We start from the raw sequence: 23,768 nt of genomic DNA, 5'->3' as shown, positions 1-23,768 counted from the left end.
GCAGGTTGTTCCCCTTTAAATATTGAAATGTCAGCCAGTTTCTTTTATAGATCCAGTGGAACATTGACTAGTCTAAAGAAAAGAAGAAATAGGGGAGACATGATAGCAGTGTTCCAGTATCTGAGGGGCTGCCACAATGCAGAAGGGACCAGGTTGTTCACCAAAGCACCAGAGGGAAGGACGAGAAACAATGGTTGAAAACTGATCAAAGAGAGAAGCAACCTGGAATTAAGGAGAAACATCCAGACAGTGAGGACAATCAACCAGTGGAACAGCTTACCCCCAGAAATCGTGGGCGCTGCATCACTGGAGATTTTCAAGAAAAGACTGGACATTCACCTGTCTGGGATGGTGTAGGTTCTACTGCTTGAGCTGGGGGCTGGACTAGAAGACTTCCAAGGTCCCTTCCAGATTCTATTCTATTCTATTCTATTCTATTCTATTCTATTCTATTCTATTCTATTCTATTCTATTCTATTCTATTCTATTCTATTCTATTCCATTCCATTCCATTCCATTCCATTCCATTCCATTCCATTCCATTCCATTCCATTCCATTCCATTCTTTTCTAAGCCATTCTCTTGGCCTGTCAGTTGTACATCTCTTTTCAATATTTGTTAGCTAAAATGTTCTACATCTGTCATTTCTTCAATAACATTTTAGTAAATTGTTCTTTTACTTAAAATCTTCAGTCTTCTCTAATGTCCAGCTTTTGAAATCATGAAATTGATTATCTTTGTTTTCCCTTGAAAAAACCAAGAGCCTGTTTCCCACAGAGAAACTCTTTGTTCTTTATAAATGAATTACAAAATCTTATTGTAAAAGTTTCAATATTCCAATTTTACCTGGCTCTCGATCCATTTATAACTTTCTAAGATCAAAATCTTATTTACTTTTTTGACGTTTATTTCAGATTATTTATTTATTTATTTATTTATTTATTTATTTATTTTAATTCCATTTATATCCCGCCCTTCTCCGAAGACTCAGGGCGGCTTACAAGCTTAGCAGTAGCCTTCATTCTATGTATATGCCTGCTTATTAGGGCTTTCACACACCCCCTAAGCGGCATTATTACAAAGTCAGCTTAATTGCCCCCAACAATCTGGGTCCTCATTTTACCTACCTCGGAAGGATGGAAGGCTGAGTCAACCTTGAGCCTGGTGGGACTCGAACCTGCACTAATTGCAGGCAGCTGGTGTTACTTAAGGAGGCGTTAGCCCACTGCTCCACCAAGGCTCTTAAATTCTTATTAAATTTTTATTTTGTTCAGGATTAAAAAAGGTTCACCCTGCATTTCTGACATTGCTCTGAAGTCTGATAACTTAAAAATAGCTAATGAGAAATTTACCAAGGATATTAGAAAGTGAGGTTTGGAAACTTAGTGGCCTTTAAAAGGTTCCACTGCATTTGTGAACAAATTGGCTGATCCTTTTGTCTCCTGGCACTTAAACACTATTTATTGTTTCAATATTTTACAGTGTATTTTAATTGTATGTCTGTAAGCCATCTAGATTTGCCTCTTGAGAGATGAGTACCACAGAAGAGAGGGGGGGGGGGGAGAAGAGAGATAATGGCCTTGTGAGGGCAATTTCCCATGCCATCCTTATCTGGAGAGGTTCCAAGGAACTGAGCTACTCACCAATTCCTTGGTCTTTGCTGCAATCACCTCTCTGTTTTGCCAGACCTCCCGTGGAAGTAAAAAAACCAGAAATGGCTGAGCAACTGTGGAGTGTCTAAGATCTGGGGATCGTTGCTGTTATAAGTAGCAACAATACAGATAGTCCTCAACTTATAAATTTTCATTTAAAAACCATTCAAAGTTATGATAGCCTCTGAAAAATTATGATCTGTGCTTGCACTTACAACTGTTGCACCAGCCCTGTGGTTACGTGATTGCAATTCTGAGGCGAGGCAATTGGCTTGCAAGCACAAAGATTTATGACAGAAATTCTGCTCCCATTTCTGGATGTAAGTTGAAGACTACCTGTGTTAGTAGCCTTTGGCACATTAGGATATCAGAGTAAGCTTTGTGATCTTCTCTTTCCACCAACTATAATTGAGGACTATATCCGGAGAGAAGGAACTCTCTGACTTGGGCTCCTCCTAAATGTAGGTCTTCTGTCTCCACAGGAAAGTGGAGCAAAGATTAACCAGTCCAAAGAGCAGAGTCTTTGCTTCTCAGAGGTAAGTGGCTGATGTCTATGAAAACCGATGCCAGATCCCTATAACATCTTTGACCAGCATTGTTTAGGTGAGGACTCCCAAATGCAGTGAAAAAGGGAGGCACAACTGAGAGTGGACCTTGCCTGATCATCCACTGTAAGAGGTTGCCGCATCACAAGCATGCCAGATGCCCTCAGCTCTTGGCTATATCCAGGTCATTACTTAATAGAACTCTAAAGTATAATGGCTTCAGCAAATCACATCCTGAGCATAACCTCCACACAATATCTCCTCCATCTTTGGAAAAGGCCACGTTATGTTCTTCTGCTGGTTGCACGGGTGGCAGCGTTAGACACTTTCAAATAGTATATTCTGATTGGTAGATTCTGACTAGTAGAAACTGCTTCTGCTCCTTTGTTTCCTGGGGCTCTTTTAGCAGGTGACCCTGCCAGAAATTAAACCTGGCTCCAGATACATGAAAGCATCTGCATGTATCTAGGTATCTTGCACCTACAAGCCCAACCCATCTCATAGAGTTGTTGTTGTGGGGAAAATAAGGAAGGGGCATTAGCATCAGGTACAAAAGACCAGGTCCATTTCTGAAAGTTCAGTTTAACTCAATCCCGCCAAGACTGAGTGGCTGTGCATATCGGCATCTCGGGTTAACCAGACTATTCCATCTTTAATGATGGGGGGTGAGGTGTTACCCCCTATCAATAGGGTTCGTAACTTGGGCGTCCTCCTGGATTCACGGCTCAGTTTGGAAGATCATATAGGAGCTGTAACCAGGGGGGCTTTTGCCCAGGTTCGCCTGGTGCGCCAGTTGCGACCCTATCTGGACCGAGATGCCCTACGCATAGTCACCCATGCGCTCGTGACCTCCCGTTTAGACTACTGCAACGCTCTCTACATGGGGCTGCCCTTGAGGACCACTCGGAAGCTTCAGCTGGTGCAGAATGCAGCCGCGCGAGTTGTGATGGGGGTCTCCCGATACTCCCATGTAACACCTCTACTCCGCGAGCTGCATTGGCTCCTGGTTGCCCTCCAGGTGAGATTCAAGGTGCTGGTGATGACCTATAAAGCCCTAAATGGCTTGGGTCCGGGATATCTGAGGGAACACCTGCTGCCGGCATCAAGTTCCCTTCATCCAGTGCGCTCCCACAGGGAGGGTCTTCTCAGGGTGCCACCGGTAAGAGATTGCTGGCGGACGAAACCCAGGGATAGGGCCTTCTCAGTGGGTGCGCCTGCCCTTTGGAACCAGCTGCCAGTGGAGCTTAGGACTGAACGACTTCCGTTCATTCCGCCGGGACCTGAAGACCTGGCTCTTCGAGCTCTCTGGCCCAGGCTGAAAATTTTAATTTTAGTTTAAATTTTAATTTTAACGGGTTTTACTTATGCAGGGACGAATATAATTTTTTAAATTTGTTTTTAACTTTTGTATTTTTGCTTTTAATCACCCTGTAAACCGCCCTGAGTCCTTCGGGAAAGGGCGGTATATAAATGTAATAAAATAAAATAAATAAATAAAATAAATAAACTGTGCATAGGAATCTTCTCAATTAACAGTCAGCACGTGCTTAGAGTCAGATAAGGGCATTCAAAGGGGGTTGGACCTAGTTTGTTTGTGGTTATGTAGGGATTCTAGGCTGATCCCCACCTTTTACTCTGTCCCCAGGTCCTGCCATCCCTTCTACAATATTTGCAAATCTTGAATTATTTATACAAATAATAACGTTTGTGTATTACTATAAACAAACAAATGGTCTTTCCTAAAAGGTGGGAGAATGGCAGAGCAGAGGATGCTCTGTGAATTCATGGTTCAGCTTAGTTTTGAAGCAGGGATACTCTCCCTCCCTCCCATGCCAGGATTGCACAAAGGCATGAATGCCAATCCAACCTCTGAAGGGCATAATCTCCATTCCTGAAAGAAAGCTGGTCCTGAGGCTGAAGCTAGTTTTTTTTATCTTGTAGAAATCACTGACCACAGCTCTCATGCCAGAGCAGAAGACTTTTGTGGACACCAGAGGATCAGGCAGCCAACTTTCCTTCACAGGAATTGTCTCTGCTCTCCTCTTCTTCCTTGTGAAAATGACCATATAAGAGGAACCTGGAATAAGACTGGCTGGGAGAGGGGATGAAGAGGGCCGTGCAAACTCCCCTCCGCCTGTATGCCGTCCAGAACTCTCCCTCAGCCGTTGCCTTCTGGAGAGCTGCTGCCAAGGAGGCACCACAGCTCTTGTAGAGGCTTCTGTGAGACAAGCCTTCATTGTGAATGCCACGATGAGTGTGGAGGCCCTTAGTAGAAACATCTGGCCTGGGAATCCAAGGATCCCAAAAATGGGCTGAAGTCCCACCAGTTTACCACCAGTGTTTAAAAGAGATCCAAGGAATTAGCTAGACAATTCAGAGGAGCTGCAGGGCTTGTCTCACATTGCCCGTCTTTTGCTCTGCAAGATGAAGGCAGCCATTCCCCATCCCCAAGTCACCACCCAAATCATTTTTGCTGCTTGAAAATGTTCTAAAACAGATCTGATTTCCATTAAACTTAGAGGATTCTCAGAAGTGTCTGAACTTCATCTTAGGAGAATGGAGAGCGAGTGAGATGCTTACAAAGCTGGTAGCCGCCCTTAGGCGGAAGCCTTGAAGGGGTTGGACTGACTGGCTGGAGTGCGTACAGAGCTGTGCCTCATGGAACAAGGACTACGGCCAGAGGTCCGGTGGAGTTTCTTGCTCCGCTGATTCTCCTGTCCATCTCTTCATCCTTTGTCCTGCCATCTCGGGTGGAAGCATCCAGATAGGTCAGCCATGATCCCACCAGACATATATATTGATGTTTTCTCCTGCTTCCTTTCATGTTGTTTTTTTCGAGTCTAAAAATAACAAAAGATGAAATATGAATATTATACAATTTAGTTTTCTAAAGCATAACTACAGCAGGGAGCCCTGAGCAGCCCTGTGGCCAATGCAGGATTGGTCGACAGGAGAGCAGGGGAGCAGTTTGCAGATAACTCAATAAACGCTTATTGAGAAACCAACCAGTGTCCCGTGATGTTCACTGGCCCTCCGGGCAGAGCGGATGTCCCAGCCACAGGCAGCATCCTCGGTGGGCAACAGCAGAGACAGTGGGGCCAGCCCTGGGGGCGGGGGAGCGGGGCTGAGCTGGGAGAGTCTTCCCTGGTGACCAAATTGTTTTCAGCCTTTTTTTGTCCTGCACAATTAATCTGCCACAGGCAGCCTTCCTATCCCAAAAGAGCTTCTTTGGAAACCCCCAGCCTCCGTTCATGTTTGCCTTTTAAAATCTAACCTTCTCCAGGCTAGAAAATCCGACCAAGGAGAGAAGCCCGAAGAGCAGGCTCTGATCTGCTCTCTTTGACTGCAGTGAAGTGGTGCTGGTACCTAGTGGGCGAAGGGAAGGGCTGGTTTGTGGGGTTCGCCCCATCGGCCCCACCAATCTCTTCAATGTGCTTAAGCATCTAGTCCTAGGAACCTCTCCTCGCAAAAGACTAGGGAAACCTCCCTGGTCAAAACAGGAAAAGAAATTCCCAGCCATCCAAATGGCAGACACCCTCTTTGGGAGAAAGGAAACTACCATCTTTTTCTTAGCTCATGTTTTTTCCCTCATGGGTCACCGGCCACTTAGGGCCAGTCCAAACTGCTTTGCCACTGGAGTGCTTTGCTAGAAGGTGACCACAGCCCTAAGGATGGGCTTGGGATTGGTTTATTAATCAGATTTATTTAGCTCACCAAAAGTGATGTCCTGAATGTGTATTAGAAATACCCAAAACCTGCATGGCTGTGCAGTTCACTGGTTAGGCCCCTTTGAGACATTTTGACCCCATTATCAGTCTCTGCAGCCTCGCCCTTGGATCAATTTTGTGTTAGCAGTGGACATACTCGGCTGTCTCCAGAATGTGCAGCAGGGCCCATGTTTCAGGTAAGCAGCAGCTGATTCTGTGACTGAGTTTAGAGAGTCTTGTCATACTCACATCCCTGTGGACCAGAAAACAAGGTGACAGCCTCTAATTTCCAAGAATTGGAGAATTAAAAGAGACACATTTCTTGTCATGCAAGCACAGAGAACAGCCAGTGTGGGAAATGGCAAAGGGAAAATCTAGATCGCTATCAGAATTCAGTGTGTTGATCGAAGCCACAAGTCTGAAAGACATCATAAACAGGAAACCAGATGCCTGAGCAGGCTGAGGAAGAGATCCAGGCATGAGACACTGAGGGGAAGCCAGAAGTCCCATCAGGAGACTGCACAGTACTTGGGTCCAAGCCAAGGCAAATGGGAGCTGTGATCAATGGCTGTGCAGCTGATAACAGGAGGGACTGATGCCTGTCTGTGCAAGGTTCTCCATTGGAGTCACCTATCCTTGGCCTTAATCCTGGCTCTGCCACCTCCTGCTAGGCAGGCTTGAATTCCATCGTGAATTCCAGACTCTGTTCTGGAGGTGCTTGCCTGCATTTTTCCCTGTGCAACAGTTGCAAGCCTCTCATCATTCACTGAGGTCTTCCCAAGGTAACCAGTCATCGTAGGTACACTTTTAATCTGCCGCAGAGCAGTAGACTCTCGCATTGAGCCCCTATAAATTCTGCTATGGGTCCCCAGAGTAATTGCTGATAGGAGGCCAATAGACTGTGGCTGGACCTCACTGAATATCTTCCCTGAGGGCTGAGTTGTGCTCAGATACTTCTTGGAGACCCTGGACCAGAAGAAGAGGCTTCCCAAAGTCCTTGAGCTGCTCTCAGTCTGGGGCCCATAGAGAACTGAGACCCTCCTCTGTCATTTTTTAAAGCTTTTTATTAGTTCTTTTCCCCTTACATACATATGTTAATTTTTCAACCAGCATGCAGTCTGGGTTCAAAAACGTTAATACATAGTCAACTCCTACTCTTTGGTTCTTTCCTCTAGCCATTTGTAGAATAACTTCCAGCTTTGGTAGTATTCTGTTTCTTCTTTGTCTTTCAGTCTCACAGTTAGTCTGTCCATCTTAGCGCATTCCAATATTTTTTTTTATTAAAAAGTTTTAACATACATTTTATCTTTAACAATCCCCCCTCCCCCTCCCACACCCATCCCTCCCTCCCCCTCCCCCCCTCCCCCCCCCCCCGACTTCCCAGAGCTAAGTACAGGGTATAAAAACAAAAAAAACACTCATAAACATCCAAATGCTAACAACCATAAACTCTAAAATCTATCACTCTCTAGCTCATATAGGATAACTACAAACACTATTACTATTAAATATAAAAAAAAGAAAAAAGAAAAGAAAGGAAGACTTATTCAAATGCTACATGAAACTTTTTAGTCCCATATTTGTTCTGGATGTACTCAATCCATTTTCTCCATTCCATAATATAACGTTCTTGCGAGTGATCTTTCAAGTAAGCCGAAATCTTTGCCATCTCTGCCAGGTCAGAAACCTTTAAAGTCCATTCTTCTATAGTCGGCAGTTCCTCTTTCTTCCAATATTGACCTATTAAGAGTCTTGCTGCCGTAGTTAAATTCAACAACAACTTAGTGTCCACAACCGCAGCATCTGTAATTATACCTAACAAAAAAAATTGCGGGCAAAACTTTATCCTTTGCTTGAAAATCTTCTGCATGTTCCACCAAATTTTTATCCAAAAGGCCTTAACCTTTTTACAAGTCCACCATATGTGAAAATATGTTGCATCTTCATCGCCACACCTCCAGCACTTGGGCTGATAATTCGGATACATACTTGCAAGCTTTTTAGGATCTAGATGCCATCTATAAAACATTTTATAAAAGTTCTCTCTTAAGTTTTGAGCTTGTGTAAATTTTACGTTCCTCACCCAGATCTTTTCTCACGTGTCCATTGTAATAACTTCTTGAATGTTTTGGGCCCATTTTATCATACAATCTTTAACAAGTTCTGTTTCTGAGTCAATTTCTATCAATGCAAGATATATCCGTTTGATATGTGCTGGACCCTGATTTCTAATTTGCTTTATCAGATTTTCATCAGTCATTGTAAAACCAGTTTTCTGATCTTCTTTCCACCTGGCCCGTAGCTGAATATATTGGAACCAAGTTTGAACAATCTTCTCATCTCGCAAGAGACTGTACGGTTTCAGACACCAAACATTTCTTTCCAAACTTAAAATCTCCTTATACGTAGTCACATCATGTTTGAAGCCTACATTTATGTTTTCTATTGCATGTCCAATATTTTTTTAATTACTTCTTCCTCTGGTGGTATTCCTTCATTTTTCCAGTATTGCACAAAAGTTATTTTTTCTGCTGCTGCTGCTGTTGTAATATGTAGAACCAGATATAAACTTTGCTTATTAATCTTTTCTGGTATTATACCTAATAAAAAAATTCAGGATTAAATACTACATGCTCTCCCAACATTTTTTCTAACCAAGCATGTATTTTTTTCCAATAAGCCTTTGCTTTACCACATGTCCACCAGATATGATAATATGTGCCTGAATTATGTTTACATTTCCAACATCTATCTGACATATTTTAAAACATTTTTGCTAATCTTGCTGGTGGCAGGTGCCATCTATAAAACATTTTATATAGATTTTCTTTATTTTCTTTCTTTATACACAGTTGACATTGTCAGTTTATAATTTCTCTCCCATAATTTTTGCCATTTTTCTAGTTCTATATTATAACCAAAGTTTTTTGCCCATCTTATCATTGTTTCTTTAGTTTGTTCACTTTCCATCTCCAAAATTAACAAAAAGTTATACATTTTCTTAATTAGTTTCTCATCAGAGGTTAACAATATCTTATCAAATACAGTTTATTCTTTATAAAACCCATACAGTTTCACATCTTTTTCATATCTATTTTGTATTTGTAAGTGTACCCACCATGACAGGTTGATGCCCTGATTTTTCAGTTCTTGTTTCAATTTTAATGTCCCATCAGTATTTAAAATATTTCTCTATGTCCAAATTTTTTCAAAGTCTACCAAATTTGGATGTGAAACAGCTTCCGTCGTTGATAGCCACCCTGGATTTTTTACATATATTTTAGTTTTGTTTTTTCCCCATACTGTTGTCAAAGCATTTCTAATATAGTGATTTTGGAAATACTTACGAATTTTATTTTTCCCGTTCCACAAAAAAGCGTGGCATCCCAATTGTAAGTCATGTAACAACCTTTTATTCCTAAGAGTTCTCCATTCTTTCACCCTCTGTCATTACCTGCATGTGTTTGTGTGTGTGTATGTGGGGATCTTAGCTAAAAGACAGGATGCAGCAATGATACCTTTCCCTCTGCTCATGCTTGAAATGCTGCAGGGGGAAAAGAGGGTTACGTGCCCATGCCAGCTGAGGACATGATGTCCACGTGGCTGAAGGCTGACTGGAAGGACCAAGCACAGCACAGAAGTCCAAAAGCTGCCAATCTCAGTGGGGAAGGCAGGGGGTCCAAAGAAACCAAAAGAGTCTTACTGCAAATGCAAACAGCACAACTTCACACCTATTGCAGGAATCCCTTTACAATAATTCTTTCACTTGTTTCCAGTAGAAGCTGACAAGGGAGATGGGAAGGGGGGAAATGCATTTGCACACCATCTTTTCAAGGCAACTCAACAGGGACAGCCAGTCAGCATCTTGGGCTGGACGTGGCAAAAAGAAAATGGGGCCAGAGAGAAATCGAAGGGAGAATCTGGTGAGAGAGTTACTGGACAAGAGAGAGAGTCTAGTCTAGGGTTGCATTCATTTTTCCTGACCGCTCTCCACATTTACCTATATTTCTCATGTTATAGACGTAACATTTCTTTAGGGACTTGACAGAAGTTCAGGGCAGGCATGATCGTGTTTTGGCCAGCACTATCACAAAGAAGAAGGTGGGGATTTATCCTCCATGGTGCCTGAGAGGGCAGGCAAGAAAAAAAGTTTTAGGGATTGAAATTCATCACAAGGAGCAATTTCCTGGCCTTGCGCTCTATGACAGCATGGGGGGGGGGGGTTGGGGGCTTCAAGCAAAGACTGGACAGTCATTTGGGATGCCTTGGAAATCCTGCCTTGGGTGGGAGTTGGACTAGAAGACTTCCAAGATTATGTAAAATAGGCCACTTTTGAGTTTCTTTCCTATGCAAAAGCCATCTCCATCTATGGAAGAACAATGCTCTCCTTTAACTTTTCTTTCACTGACATAAAACAGGCATCCAAACAAAACATTGCTTTAATTGTTCTTTTTCTCCATCCGCAATGGAGTCTTGACTTCCTTTGCCTTCAGGAAAGTCTTTGTCCTCCATTCCATCTGCTAATAAAGGCAGTGGGGGTGACAATCCATGTCCAATTTAGCAAATCTGTCTCTTTCTTTGATTAAGCTAATGGTTGTACCAAAGTTCGAATGGATCCCTTCATAATGCTTTTCAGAGTCAATATAGTTCCAAAAATATCTTCTGCCTCAGCTTTGTTGTCTCTTGGTGAGTTATTTCATCTGGAATGTGGATGATCTGCTTCTTGTCTCTTTCTGTCTGTGCACTTAAGTGCATCTGCTGCAGGGGTCATCTTCCTTTCTCCCTTTGGACTCCAAGGCTGTTTCTCCCTCCCTCCTGACATATTGGCAGATATTAAAATCATCTAACGGATTTCTCAGAAATTGCAGATTTGCATCACACTTCATTTTTAGTGTTCTCAAAAGTTTCAGAATATTCTGGGAAGTTGTTTAGCATTAAAATTGCTTCAGCCAGACCCCCCCCCCCTTAAATGTCAAACTGATGCATCTTCTAGAGACGGTTTCCTTTCAGCCTCTCTTCACAGAGCATTTCTCTCATTCTTTAAATGGATGTATGCACCAGACCCAAGTTCAACCAATCAATTCTAACTTTGCTAGGTTTTTCTTCGTGAGAAGTTTGAATTGATTGGTTGAACTTTTTTAGTCCCACTTTTTTTTGGGGGGGGACTGCACATGCCGGAGGACTGGGAGCCGCAGGAGACGGCTGAAAGACCTGTGAGCTAGATGGAAACAGGATCAGAAAATTGGTATTTCTATAGTAGATGAAAATTTGGTTAAACAAATTAGAGATCAAGGTCCTGCACATATAAGAAGGATATATAATGCATTGATAGAATTAGTTTCAGAAACGGAACTTGTTAAAGATTGTATGATAAAATGGCCCCAGAATATTCAAGAACCAATAACGATGGATACTTGGGAAACAATATGGGTCAGAAATGTAAAATTTACACAGGCACAAAATTTAAGATAGAATTTTTATAAGATGTTTTATAGATGGCATTTAGATCCTAAGAAATTGGCATCTATGTATTCAAATTATCAGCCTAAATGCTGGAGGTGTGGTTGTGATGATGCAACCTATTATCATATATGGTGGACTTCTAAAAAAGTTAAAGCTTTTTGGATTAAAATTTGGTGGAATATGCAGAAGATATTTAAGAAAAAGATAAAATTTTCTCCACAATTATTTTTGCTGGGTATTATTATTGACTCTACTGCTATAGAAACTAAATTGATGTTGAATTTAATAACGGCAGCAAGACTCTTGGTTGCACAATATTGGAAGAAGGAGGATTTGCCTACTATAGAAGAATGGACTTTAAAAGTTTCAAACCTGGCAGAAATGGCGAAAATCTCAGCATATTTGAAAGACCATTCACAACAAAGATATATTTTGGAATGGAGAAGATGGATTGATTATATCCAGAATAAATATGGGACCAAAAAGTTTCATTTAGCATTTGAATGAGTATTAGATTTAGAAGATTTGTTATTATTTAGCTATTTTTAAGGAGAGTTAAAGTGTGATAGGACTTAAAGTGTTATTATAGTTAGTTTGCATATTATAGTTTAAGATTGTTTGGGTCAATACCCTGTATTTGCTTTGGGAAGTCGGGGGGGGAGGGAGAGGGAGGGGAAACTGGGTGGGGGTATGGGTTTTTTTATATGTTTTTTATGTTTAAAATGTATCTGTAAAACTCTTTAATAAAAATAAAAATAAAAATAAATGGCAGTCAAACCATCTGTTCCTGGTGCTTTACCCACTTTTAATTGTTTAATTGCTAAAATAATTTCTTCAGCATTTATCAATTGATTCATCCCTTCCCTTTGCTCTTGTGTAAGTACAGGGATATTCACTTCTCGTAAATATCTATCTATATCTAAACCTTGAATTCTATCCCAATATAATTCTGCTGAAACACCTCTTTTCCCTTGTATTCTATCTTATCTATGTTACGTGACCTTTGTTTTTTCCTTAACAAATAAGCTAGCCACCTACCCGGCTTATTAGCATTACAGAAAGTATTGTGTTTAACATACCATAAGTTAGATGCCACTTGATCTGCCATCAACATATTAAACTGACCTCTTAACAAAGTAATAGCTTCCTTCGCCCTCTTATCAGATGGGTTCAAAATTAGAGCCTTCTCTTTCCTCTTGATTTCCTCCTCTAACTCTTTACACTTATATTCCAATCTACATCTATATTTATTATTCAAATATATTAACACTCCTCTCATATAGGCTTTACTTGCATCCCAAACCATTTCAATAGTAGTACCCTTATACATATTTATATTAAAAATTCTTTCATCTGTTTTTTACATTCATCCACATTTTCTTGATATCTAAACAAATTTTCATTTAATCTCCAAGACCTCCTATCTTTCCTCTCCTTATCTAATTCCAACCATACTGGACTATGATCTGATAAAGTGCTTGGACATATCTTGATCTTCTTAACCCTAGGAAAAAAATCATTAGTACTTAATACAAAATCAATCCTAGAAAAAGATTGATGTTGATCAGAAAAAAAGGTAAAATCTTTTTCTTCCAAATTTCATTCTCCAAACGTCTCTCAATTCCAAATCATCTTTCATCTCAAAAAAAGATTTAGGCAATCTGGCATGATTTGGAGTACTTTTAAAAAGACATTTTTTATCTTTCTGTGTGTCCAGCACACCATTCCAGTCTCCCATCAAAATACATGATTTATAATCCCATTGAATTATTTTATTATGTAAAAATTTATAAAATTCTCTTTGTTGTTGATTAGGTGCATATAGTCCAACTAAAAGTATTTTCTTGCCTTCTATTAAAAGTTCAATTACAACATATCTTCCTTGTTTATCAGCTTCAATTAGATTGGCTGTTAAATTCTTTTTTACATAAATAACTACTCCATTTTTCTTATCTGTAGCAGACGCACTAAACTGTACACCCAGTCTGGAATTTATCAAATATTTTTGGTCTGATACACGAATATGCGTTTCCTGTAAGCACACAACATTGTTTTTAAATTGTTTCAAATACTGAAATACTTTCTTTCTCTTTTGCAGGGAGTTTAATCCATTAACATTCCAGGTTAGAAACTTTGTCACCATCTTTTGCAACCTGAAGCTTTTGGAGCACGTCTTGCAAAACCACAAGCACCTGCCTCTTCGGTCTCGCTCCTCCCACTGCTTCACTATAAGTAGATTCTTGAGATATAATTGTGGATATCTGTTCTTCTTGTTCTTGTCTCATTCGTCTGGTTGCAGCCTGCGTCATTCTTTGTTCCTTAACCTCTTCTGACGATGCCTGGGGCTGCACCATTTCCGAAGTTTGCTGAAGTTCTTTAACCATCCGCGAGATAACTTCTTCATCTCCCTGTATACTCTCCATTTGTGTCTGGTGCACTCCATCTTCCTTCCTTCCTTTAAATTCTGGGGATGGCGGAGAACCTGCTTTCAGTATTTATTTATTTATTTATTAGTTGAATTTATATACCGCCCTATTCCCGAAGGACTCAGGGCGGTTCACAGGGCAATTAAAACAGTACAAAAAAGAATAAAATGGAATTAAATTAGTACAGGCCCACAATTCCTAATAACAATAAAATTAAAATTTTAAAATTAATTTAATATAATTTAATTAAATACTTTAAAATTTAAAATCCCTCAGTCCAGGCCAGACAATTCGAACAACCAGGTTTTTAAGTCCCGGCAAAAAGAGTGAAGGTCAGGGGCAGTCCGAAGCTCCATCGGCAGTTCGTTCCAAAGGGCGGGCGCACTCACAGAGAACGCCCTCCCCCTGGGAATCACCGGCAATCTCTAACCGGCAGAACCCTAAGGAGGCCCTCCCTGTGGGCGTGCACAGGATGATGGGAGACTGATGCTGGTAGGAGGTGCTCCCTAAGGTAATCCGGACCCATGCCATTTAGGGCTTTATAGGTCATCACCAGCACCTTGAATCTCACCCGGAGGGTAACTGGAAACCAGTGCAGCTCGCGGAGAAGAGGTGTTACATGAGAGTATCGGGACACTCCCATTACTACTCGCGCGACTGCATTCTGCACCAGCTGAAGCCTCCAAGTGGTCCTCAAGGGCAGCCCCATGTAGAGAGTATTGCAGTAGTCTAACCGGGAGATCACAAGCACATGAGTGACTGTACACAGGGCATCCTGGTCCAGATAGGGCCGCAACTGGCGCACCAGGCGAACCTGGGCAAAAGCCCCCCTGGTTACAGCTCCTATATGATCTTCCAAACTGAGCCGTGAATCCAGGAGGACGCCCAAGTTACGAACCCTATTGATGGGGGGTAACACCTCACCTCCCATCATTAAAGATGGAGAAGAGTGATTCACTCGCGATGCCAATACGCACAGCCACTCAGTCTTGGCAGGATTGAGTCGGAGCCTGTTTCTCCCCATCCAAACCCAAACTGCCTCCAGGCAACGGGACATCATGTCGAGGGCATCACTGAGTTGGTTCGGGGTGGAGAGAAAAAGTTGGGTATCATCAGCGTACTGATGATACCCCACCCCGAAACCACGAATGATCTCACCCAGCGGCTTCATATAGATGTTGAACAGGAGGGGAGAGAGGACCGACCCCTGAGGAACTCCACAAACAAGAGGTCTCGGGGTGGACCTCTGCCCTCCCGTGAACACTGACTGTGAACGGCCCAGGAGGTAGGAGGAGAACCACCATAAAACAGTGCCCCCCACTCCCAATCCCCTGAGACTTCGCAGCAGGATACCATGGTCGATGGTATCAAAAGCCGCTGAGAGATCTAAAAGGACTAGGACAGAGGAACAACCCCTATCCCGAGCCCACCAGAGATCATTCATCAGCGCGACCAATGCCATCTCCGTGCTGTACCCGGTCCTGAAACCCAATTGGTACGGGTCCAGATAATCAGTTTCCTCCAGGAACAGAGAAAGCTGATGTGCTACCACACTCTCAACAACCTTCGCCAAAAAGCGGAGGTTGGAGACCAGATGATAGTTATTCAAAATGGCTGGGTCCAGGGCAGGCTTCTTGAGAAGGGGTCTCACCACTGCCTCCTTCAAGGCGGCAGGAAAGACACCCTCACTCAAAGAGGCAGATATCACTGCCTTGGAACCAGCCTCATGTCCCTTCTCGAGCTGAATAAACCAGCCAGGAGGGGCACGGGTATATTAGAATAAAAATCTTGTGCCTTCAAAACTGTATTGAGACGATATCTCGTACCTGAATAATTCACCACCAAGCCTATTGGTATCTCCCATCTGAACTGAAGCTGGCGTTTCTTTAATTCATCTGCCAAAAAAGTAAATTCTTTCCTTTTCCTTAAAATTCTTGGTGGAATTTCTTTCAAGATTAAAACTTCTTGATCAACAACTTTAAATCTATTATTATAAAAAGCTTGAATAATCACATTTCTAATCAATCTCTTTGTAAAATAAACAACCACATCTCTAGGTAATTTTCTTTGCCTGGAAATCCAAGAGTTAACACGAAATATTTTATCTATATCCCCTATAATATCTTCCGCTTGGCACCCCAAAATCGGTTCCAGGGCTTCTGCCAGTAACACTTTCAAATTTTCCTTTGGGTCCTCTTTCAATCCTCTTATTCTCAAAGCAAACTCCATATCTCTATATTGTATCATAACCACCTCATCCTCAGTCTTATCCATTTTATTCTCAGCTTCTGACATTTTAGCATCCAATCTCAAATTATTTTGATACACCTCTTCCACCCATTCATCCAAATGCTCAATACAAACTGCCAGCCCTGTGTGAAACTTCTTTAGCAGTTTGGGTGGTCTGACGTGATGTTTGTGGACCCATTCATTCTATGTAGAGGGAAGGTGTTTCCATGCTACTAAGTATTTGGTTGCCCCATGATATTTCCTAGAATCTAGGAATTCTTTTATCTCGAAATGTTGTTCTCCTTCAACCATGATTGGAGGTGGGGGGGATTTTTGGCTGTAAGGGCGACTGTTGTTCTCATTTCAATAAGCTGCAGTGAAAAACTGGGTGTATTTGCCTGAGGTTCTTGAGTAGTTCTAATTCTACTGTTACTGGGTTTATGATTCTAAAAGGTCCTATATATTTTGGACCAAGTTTTTTACAGGGTTGAAGGGATTTTAGGTATTTTGTAGACAAATATACCATTTCTCCTACAGTGAATGGTTTAGGTTCGACTCTTTTTTTATCCGCTTGTGCTTTGTGTGCTTGTCTACCTTTGTCTAAGGCTTTCCTAACCACTGGCCAGTGTTTTGTAATTGGGATATCCATTCTTTCAGTGATGGGATTGTATTTGGGGTTAATTCTAGCATAGGGTTGAAGCTTTGGCCGGTGGCTACTTGAAAGGGAGTGTAGCCTGTGCTGGAATGGATTGTGTTATTGTAAGCAACTTCTGCGAAAGGAAGTAGGTCCATTCAATTCATTTGCTGGAAATTAATTAAGCACCTTGTTCAAGTACTGAGTTCAAACGTTCCGTCTGTCCATTGCACTGAGGATGATGACTAGATGACAGTCCCTGAGTGGTTCCTAAGAGGGATAAAAATTCTTTCCAAAATTCTGATGTAAATTACACTCCCCTATCTGATTTGATGCATTGGGATGTCCCATGCAGTCTGTAGATGTGCTGCACGAATATTTTTGCTAAGGTTTTTATGGTGGGGATCTTTTGGCAAGGGATAAAATGCACTTGTTTTGAAAACAGGTCCGTAACTACCCAGATGACAGTGTTTCCGTTGCTTTCTGGTAATTCCACTATAAAATCCATGAATATTTCTTTCCAGGGGGCTGAGGGATTCACCACTGGTTGTAGCAGTCCGGGCGATTTCCCTTGCAGCCTCTTAGCAGCTGTGCAAGTAGGGTAGCTGGCCACGTAACTTTCTATGTCTACTAAAATTGCCTTTTAATTAAATGTAATGTTTTTTACAAATCCAAACTGCCCTACTGATTTTGTATCATGGCACAGCTGCATTAAAGTAACCATCTGGGTGGTTGGTATATATAACTTCTCCCCCACCCATGGCAGTCCATCCTTGATTGGGCACATGTGTCTATTTTTCTGGAGCCATTCATCTGTTTCTAACGTTTTCCAAAAGTCGATTCCAGTTTGGCCACCCAGCTGCGGCTTTATTTTAGCTTGGGCCTTGGTGGTTACTGGCGCTGTCAATTGTGGTTCAGACATGAGTGGTTTAGAACTGGTGGCTCGTGTGCTGTTATACTGGGGCATGTGAGATAGGGCATCTGCCAGGAAGTTCTTTCCCCCCAGCAAGTGTTTGAGCGTAAAATGGAATTGGTAAAAGTGCTGGGACCAGCGGGCTTGCTTAGGGGTGAGCTTTCTGGGTGTTTTTAGTGCTTCTATGTTTTTGTGGTCCATCCAGACCTGAAAAGGGATTTTATTCCTTTCAAGGAAATGGCGCCACGTAAGTAACGACCATCTCACAGCATACGCTTCCTTTCCCCACACAGCCCAGCGTTGTTCCGTCTCAGTGAGTTTCCTGGATGTGTACGTGCACGGTTGCAGTACCCCTTCATCATTTTCTTGTAGTAGTACAGCCCCCACCGCCACATCGCTTGCATCTTGAGAGCCTTGGTGGAGCAGTGGGCTAATGCCTCCTTAAGTAACACCAGCTGCCTGCAATTAGTGCAGGTTCGCATCCCACCAGGCTCAAGGTTGACTCAGCCTTCCATCCTTCCGAGGTAGGTAAAATGAGGACCCAGATTGTTGGGGGCAATTAAGCTGACTTTGTAATAATGCCGCTTGGGGGGTGTATGACAGCCCTAATAAGCAGGCATATACATAGAATGAAGGCTACTGCTAAGCTTGTAAGCCGCCCTGAGTCTTCGGAGAAGGGCGGGATATAAATGGAATTAAAATAAAAAATAAAAAAAATCTGCCTGTATTATGAAGGGTTTATCCGGGTCTGGGTGCCTCAGTATGGGTTTGGTGGAAAAAGGTCTCTTTAACCTCTTGAATGCCACTTGGCATTCCATTGTCCATTTCAGTGGCTGGCTGGGTTTCACTGAGCACCCCCACCCCTTGTTTTTAACAAGTTCGTGAGGGGCAGGGCTATTTGGGTGAACGAAGGGATGAACTGGCGGTACAAGTTTGCGAAACCCAGGAAACTTTGTAATTGCTTCCTTGTGTGAGGTGGTGCCCATTCTAGTACTGCCCTGACCTTATTGGGGCCCATTTAGATGCCCTGGGCATCAAAACTTTGAATTGGGCAATTAAATACAATTTTCCATTTGTCCCCTTCCTTAATCCTAATGTGGTAGTATGCTTCTCTTAGGTCTAGTTTGGGAAAAAATCTTCCTTTCGATAGGTGGGATAACATGTCCTTCATGAGGGGTAAGGGGGTACAGGTTAGTTTCACTGATTGCATTCAGGGTGCAGTAATCCATACACAAGCTCAAAGTGCCATCCTTGTTCTCTCTAAAGAGGACTGGGGCGGCCACTTTGGGTTTGGCAGGTTCAATAAATTCCCTTTCTAGGTTTTTATTTATGAATCTTTCCATCTCCTCCTTCTCTTTAGGGCTCATGGAGTATAATTGGGGTTTCAGGAGTTTTGCCCCGGGTTTGATTTCTATGGCAAAGTCTGTGGGTTGGTGAGGGGGAAGCTCATCTGCCCGTTCCTCGCTGAAGACTTCAGCAAGGTCTCTCAGCAAATTCCTCTGGTATTTCGGGTAACCCCTTTTCCTCTCCCACTGACGCTTTCTCCACTCCTGGGCTTGGTAGGGCTCTTTGGGGTGTTAAGATTGCACAATTCCTTTTCAGGAAATTGAGCTCTGCCATCCTCCAATTTGCCCAGTGGTTCCATTTTTTTACCCATGCCAGGCCTAGGATCACTGAGTATTCCATGTCTGGGGTCACTACAAATGTTATGTCTTCCTCATGGTCCCCCAGGCATAGGTAGATTGGTAAAGTGGCTAGGGTGGCTGGCAACCCCCCTGCTATAGACCCATCTAACTGACTGACGAGATCGGCTGTTTCAGCCTCCTCACCGGGATGCCCAAGTTCCCCAGTAGTGTCAGGCTAATGAGGCAGTGGGTGCAGCCAGAGTCCATTAAGGCTTTCAGTTTGACAGCTTTGGGCATAGAGGTGGCTAATATAGTCACTGCCTTGAGTATGGGCGCGATGGGTCCACTTACCCGGGGTTCGCCCTCCGAGTTGTCGTCCGAGGTATCCGCCACCCCTGTGGTGTAGGCTGGAGTTCCCTGCCCATGCTTGGCAGAGGGTGGGGACTCTACAGCCTCTGTTGCCCTCATGGTGGGTTCTCGTGGCTTGGCTGGGGACTTTCCTGATTTTCTGGCCAGTGATCATTCTGGGTTGCACTGAGGGACTTTTGAGCAGCACTCTACGGCACAATGCCCCTCCCTTCCACTCTTGAAACAGCCTTTTGACTTCTTGGCTGTGGGCGGTGTTTTTGCTGGTTTGCATGATGGTTCAGGGGCTGAGCGGCCCCACGGTTTCCCTCGGCGGTGCATCTTCAGTAGGTTGATCTCTGCTTCCTCCGCCAGGATGTACCATTCAAGTCAGCATGGGTCCCCTCGAGATAGGCAAGCATCATACAGGTCATAGTTTAGGCCATCTTCTGACCAGTTTAGCTTGTTGGCGATGGCCCGAAATTCTTGTGTATATTTGGCTACTGGGTGTCTGCCATGCCTCAATGTTTTGATCTTTTCATGGGCTTTTCAGTCAGCCAGGGGGTCCTCAAATTGCCTTTTCAGGGAGGGCATGAAGTGGTTGAAATTGTGGAACTCTGGGGCATTGGAATCATGCAGGTTCACCATCCAGTCTGTGGCCACCCTGTCCAGAGTGGACTGCACGATACAGATACGGACTTCATCACTGGTGATGTCTCGTCCATATTCTTCCATGTAGATAAGGACTTGAGTTAGGAAGAAGCCCAAGTGTTGAGACTCTCCCCTGAATTTCGCGTTCAGTGGCAGGAATCTTTGGATGGATCGGTACCTTCCCCGATCGGCAGCTGCCAGTCGGTGGGGAGCCAGGGCTGCCGAAGTGGTAGCTGCTGTCTCGGCAGTCTCGGTGGACATCCCTGGGACTTCAGCTTCCGATTCCCCCTCAGTGTCTCTCCGGGTGCAGCCCAAGATATTGGTGCGGCCGCGGGGTTCAGGTTTCTCATCCCCGAGAGAGCCGAGGGTTCTTTTCATCAGATCAATAGCTTTCTCTAGGATCCAGTTTGAGTGTTGCACGCTATCTCCTTCCTCTTCGCTAAGGTGAAGGGATTTCTCCATTTCTTGCTTCTATCCGGGTTGGTGGCTGCCTCGTCTCAGGGTCACCTTTCTTGATCTCTTCTCCCACTCGTCTTTCTTTCCAACAGCCATTGTCCACCAAGGTTTGTGGCTGCACGTTTCCACTCCTTCTTCTTCTGAGGAGTAGGATGTCCCGGATCCCGACAGCTGGCAGGGTCCCTGCCGGAAGGAGGGCTCCCCCTTCGCATTGGGTTCTTCTTTTCCTGCCCCATTATCTGACATTGTATATTTTGCAAAGTCCTCCGGTAAGGGTCTTCCTTCCAGGTTGATTCCAGGTTGAGCCACTGCGTCCCCTTTGACTATTACTGCAGATCCTGTCTAATGTCAGGACCCACCTCAATCCCACATCTTAAGAAAGCAGAACTCTTGGAAGTGATTTCTTCCAACAGGAACTTTTATTAAGAGTAGTTGATAGCAGGCATAATAGGATCTGAGATTTCCCATGCAGAGCAATAGATTAAAGTATCCCCAAACAAGACCCCACCCCATAGTCCCCCTGCCCGATGGATGGCCAATCCCCAGGGGTTAGGTCCATCGTGGGAAAAGGGGAGATAACATCGGCCCGTCTCCAGCTCATGCAGTGATGGTCCACCGACTGGACCATCCACCGCTTCTTCACACCTTCCTCTGAGAGCGTAGAAATAAACCAGGCACTGGGTTACGTTCCTTATTTCCTCCCTTGCTCTAGCTGACAGTTTCAGAGAGAGAGATAATGCAGGAAGCAAATTGTTACATTGCAGGGGGGCGGTAGAGGACACAGAGGCAATAAACAAAGCAAAAGGTTACATTGTAGTGGAAAGAGGAAGAAAAGGCAATAACCCTTGGTGGAGCCTTGGTGGAGCAGTGGGCTAATGCCTCCTTAAGTAACACCAGCTGCCTGCAATTAGTGCAGGTTCGCATCCCACCAGGCTCAAGGTTGACTCAGCCTTCCATCCTTCCCAGGTAGGTAAAATGAGGACCCAGATTGTTGGGGGCAATAAGCTGACTTTGTAATAATGCCGCTTGGGGGGGGCGAAAGCCCTAATAAGCAGGCATATACATAGAATGAAGGCTATTGCTAAGCACATTGATTTGTGCTTAGATTGTAAGCCGCCCTGAGTCTTCGGAGAAGGGCGGGATATAAATGGGATTAAAATTAAATAAATAAATAAATAAAACCCCGCAGGCACATCCCCCCTCCCCCTTGGGAGTATTGCAGAACCCAGGGGAAGGTGAGATTTGACTTTTGGGTCAGAGGGGATAGGCAGAAGTGAAATAGGAATGGGTTCTGACAGAAGAGGTCATCTTGGGTAGAATAAAGCTATTAGGAGTAGAGATAAATACTTGAGATCCCAAAGAACAAGTTTATTTAAAAAATTAAAATGCAAAGAATGCTGATGGAAAAGCCTACATTTCTGAGCATTCTGTCCTTGGGGATAGGGAAAAAGGGAAGGAAAAAAAGGAAGGAAGGAAGGAAGGAAGGAAGGAAGGAAGGAAGGAAGGAAGGAAGGAAGGAAGGAAGGAAGGAAATTTTTCCTCTAAGCAGGCTAAGGAATAAGGCTGGTGGGCTGGACTTCGTGTGGCTCAATCAATCTTACCAATAAGGACAACAGAGGGCAAAGAAAGCAAGAAAGAGGCCCTTCTGGCTAGTTTTTGCTCCTAGAAAAAAAGGCACAATCAGTTGATGCTGAAGGAATTGCATCTCGAAGGAAGGGTTAAATGAGAAATCTGGTTGCTAGGATACCATTTTTCTTTCAAAGCAGTTTGTTTACTGTTGGGCTTTGCAGCTGATTCATTCATGGCCTCAACTTCCCTAGAGGACTTCTTGGTTGGGAAGTCTTGGCAAAGCCTTCCTCTGCAGCCCTGGGCTGGGAAGAGCTGTGGACTGCAGGGCTTTGTGTAGCTGCCTTGGGTGGCTATGTTTTGTGTCTCTCGGTATTCTCTCTCCACTTCAAATTCAAGGGATGAAATATTGTGAGAATATGGATCCAGATAAAACAAAACATTTATCTTCTGAAAGCTGAAACAAATGACCAAATTCCCATCAGTTTGGCAGTTGTAAGCAGCTGAAATCAACACTTATCTAATAGCATCTTCTGCATTCCTTGCACAATATTATGCAAAGGGAATTAAGTTTATTGGAATGAATGGGAAAAGGCCTCTTTCTAATTTTATAGACTCAGTAAATCAAGTTTCTTGCTTAGAATGTTACAAAAAGGGCAAAGTGCATGGAATAGCTCATTTAAACATGGCATATTTTATTAGAATAGAATATTCTTTATTTGCCAAGTGTGATTGGACACACAAGGAATTTGTAGCAGAGTTCATTCCTCTATATTCTACTTAAAAATTCTCTTACAAAGGGAGGAAAGGGAGGAAAGTCTCATAGCTTTTGTGAATCGGTTAGCTGAAACAGAAAGGATAGATATGGGGCTAGAAGAAAAGAGGAATGCCAAGTTCCAGAGATTAGATTAGACTGGACTGGACTGGACTAGAATAGACTGGATTGGACTGGACTGGACTAGAATAGAATAGAATAGAACAGAATAGGAGCTAGAAGGGGCCTTGGAGTTCTTCTAATCCAGCTCAGGTAGGAGAACCTATACCCATGGTGGTGAACCTATGGCATGCATGCCACAGGTGGCACGCAGAGCCCTCTCTGTGGGCACGCGTACCATCATCCCAGTCCTAGGCCTTCAGCTGGGTTTTATAAAACCTTGTTACTTTAGGCCTCCACTGCCATGTGCAAAAAAAAGGTTCAATCAATCAATCAATTTCACAGGGGAAAAAAAGATCTCGCAAAGTTGGAATTGATTGATTGAACTTTTTAGTCCCACCCAGTCTGCTGTTACCATGGCAGCCACGCCCACCCAATGGGCCACACCCAGCCAGCATCCGATGATACATAAGTGGGTTTTGGGTTCCAGTTTGGGCACTCAGTCTCTAAAAGGTTCGCCATCATGGTCTAGGCCAAAGGTCTGCAACCCGCAGCTCCGGAGCCGCATGCGGCTCTTTCAGCCATCTCCTGCGGCTCCCGGTCATCTGCCATGTGCAGTCCCCCCCAAAAAAGTGGGAGTAAAAAAGTTCAACCAATCAATTCCAATATGCAGGGTAGGTGC

The 23,768-nt window shown here is 43.4% G+C and overlaps 1 protein-coding gene across 1 annotated transcript in view; it reads left to right on the top strand.

Moving 5' to 3' along the window:
• Positions 1 to 5,191, top strand: part of GFRA2 (GDNF family receptor alpha 2) — a 40,438-nt gene extending 35,247 nt beyond the window's left edge. The window contains exons 8-9 of the mRNA XM_081334203.1: positions 2,135 to 2,188; positions 4,139 to 5,191. Coding sequence (XP_081190329.1) covers positions 2,135 to 2,188; positions 4,139 to 4,267 — 183 coding nt within the window. The 3' untranslated portion in view covers positions 4,268 to 5,191. The remainder of the gene's footprint in view (positions 1 to 2,134; positions 2,189 to 4,138) is intronic.
• The last annotated feature ends 18,577 nt before the right edge of the window (positions 5,192 to 23,768 follow it).

Source organism: Vipera berus (assembly GCF_964194415.1).
Source record: "Vipera berus genome assembly, chromosome: 8".
In the NCBI taxonomy this organism is placed as follows: domain Eukaryota; kingdom Metazoa; phylum Chordata; class Lepidosauria; order Squamata; family Viperidae; genus Vipera; species Vipera berus.
Note: the sequence above shows the minus strand (reverse complement) of the source record. Positions and strands in the feature narration are given on the sequence as shown.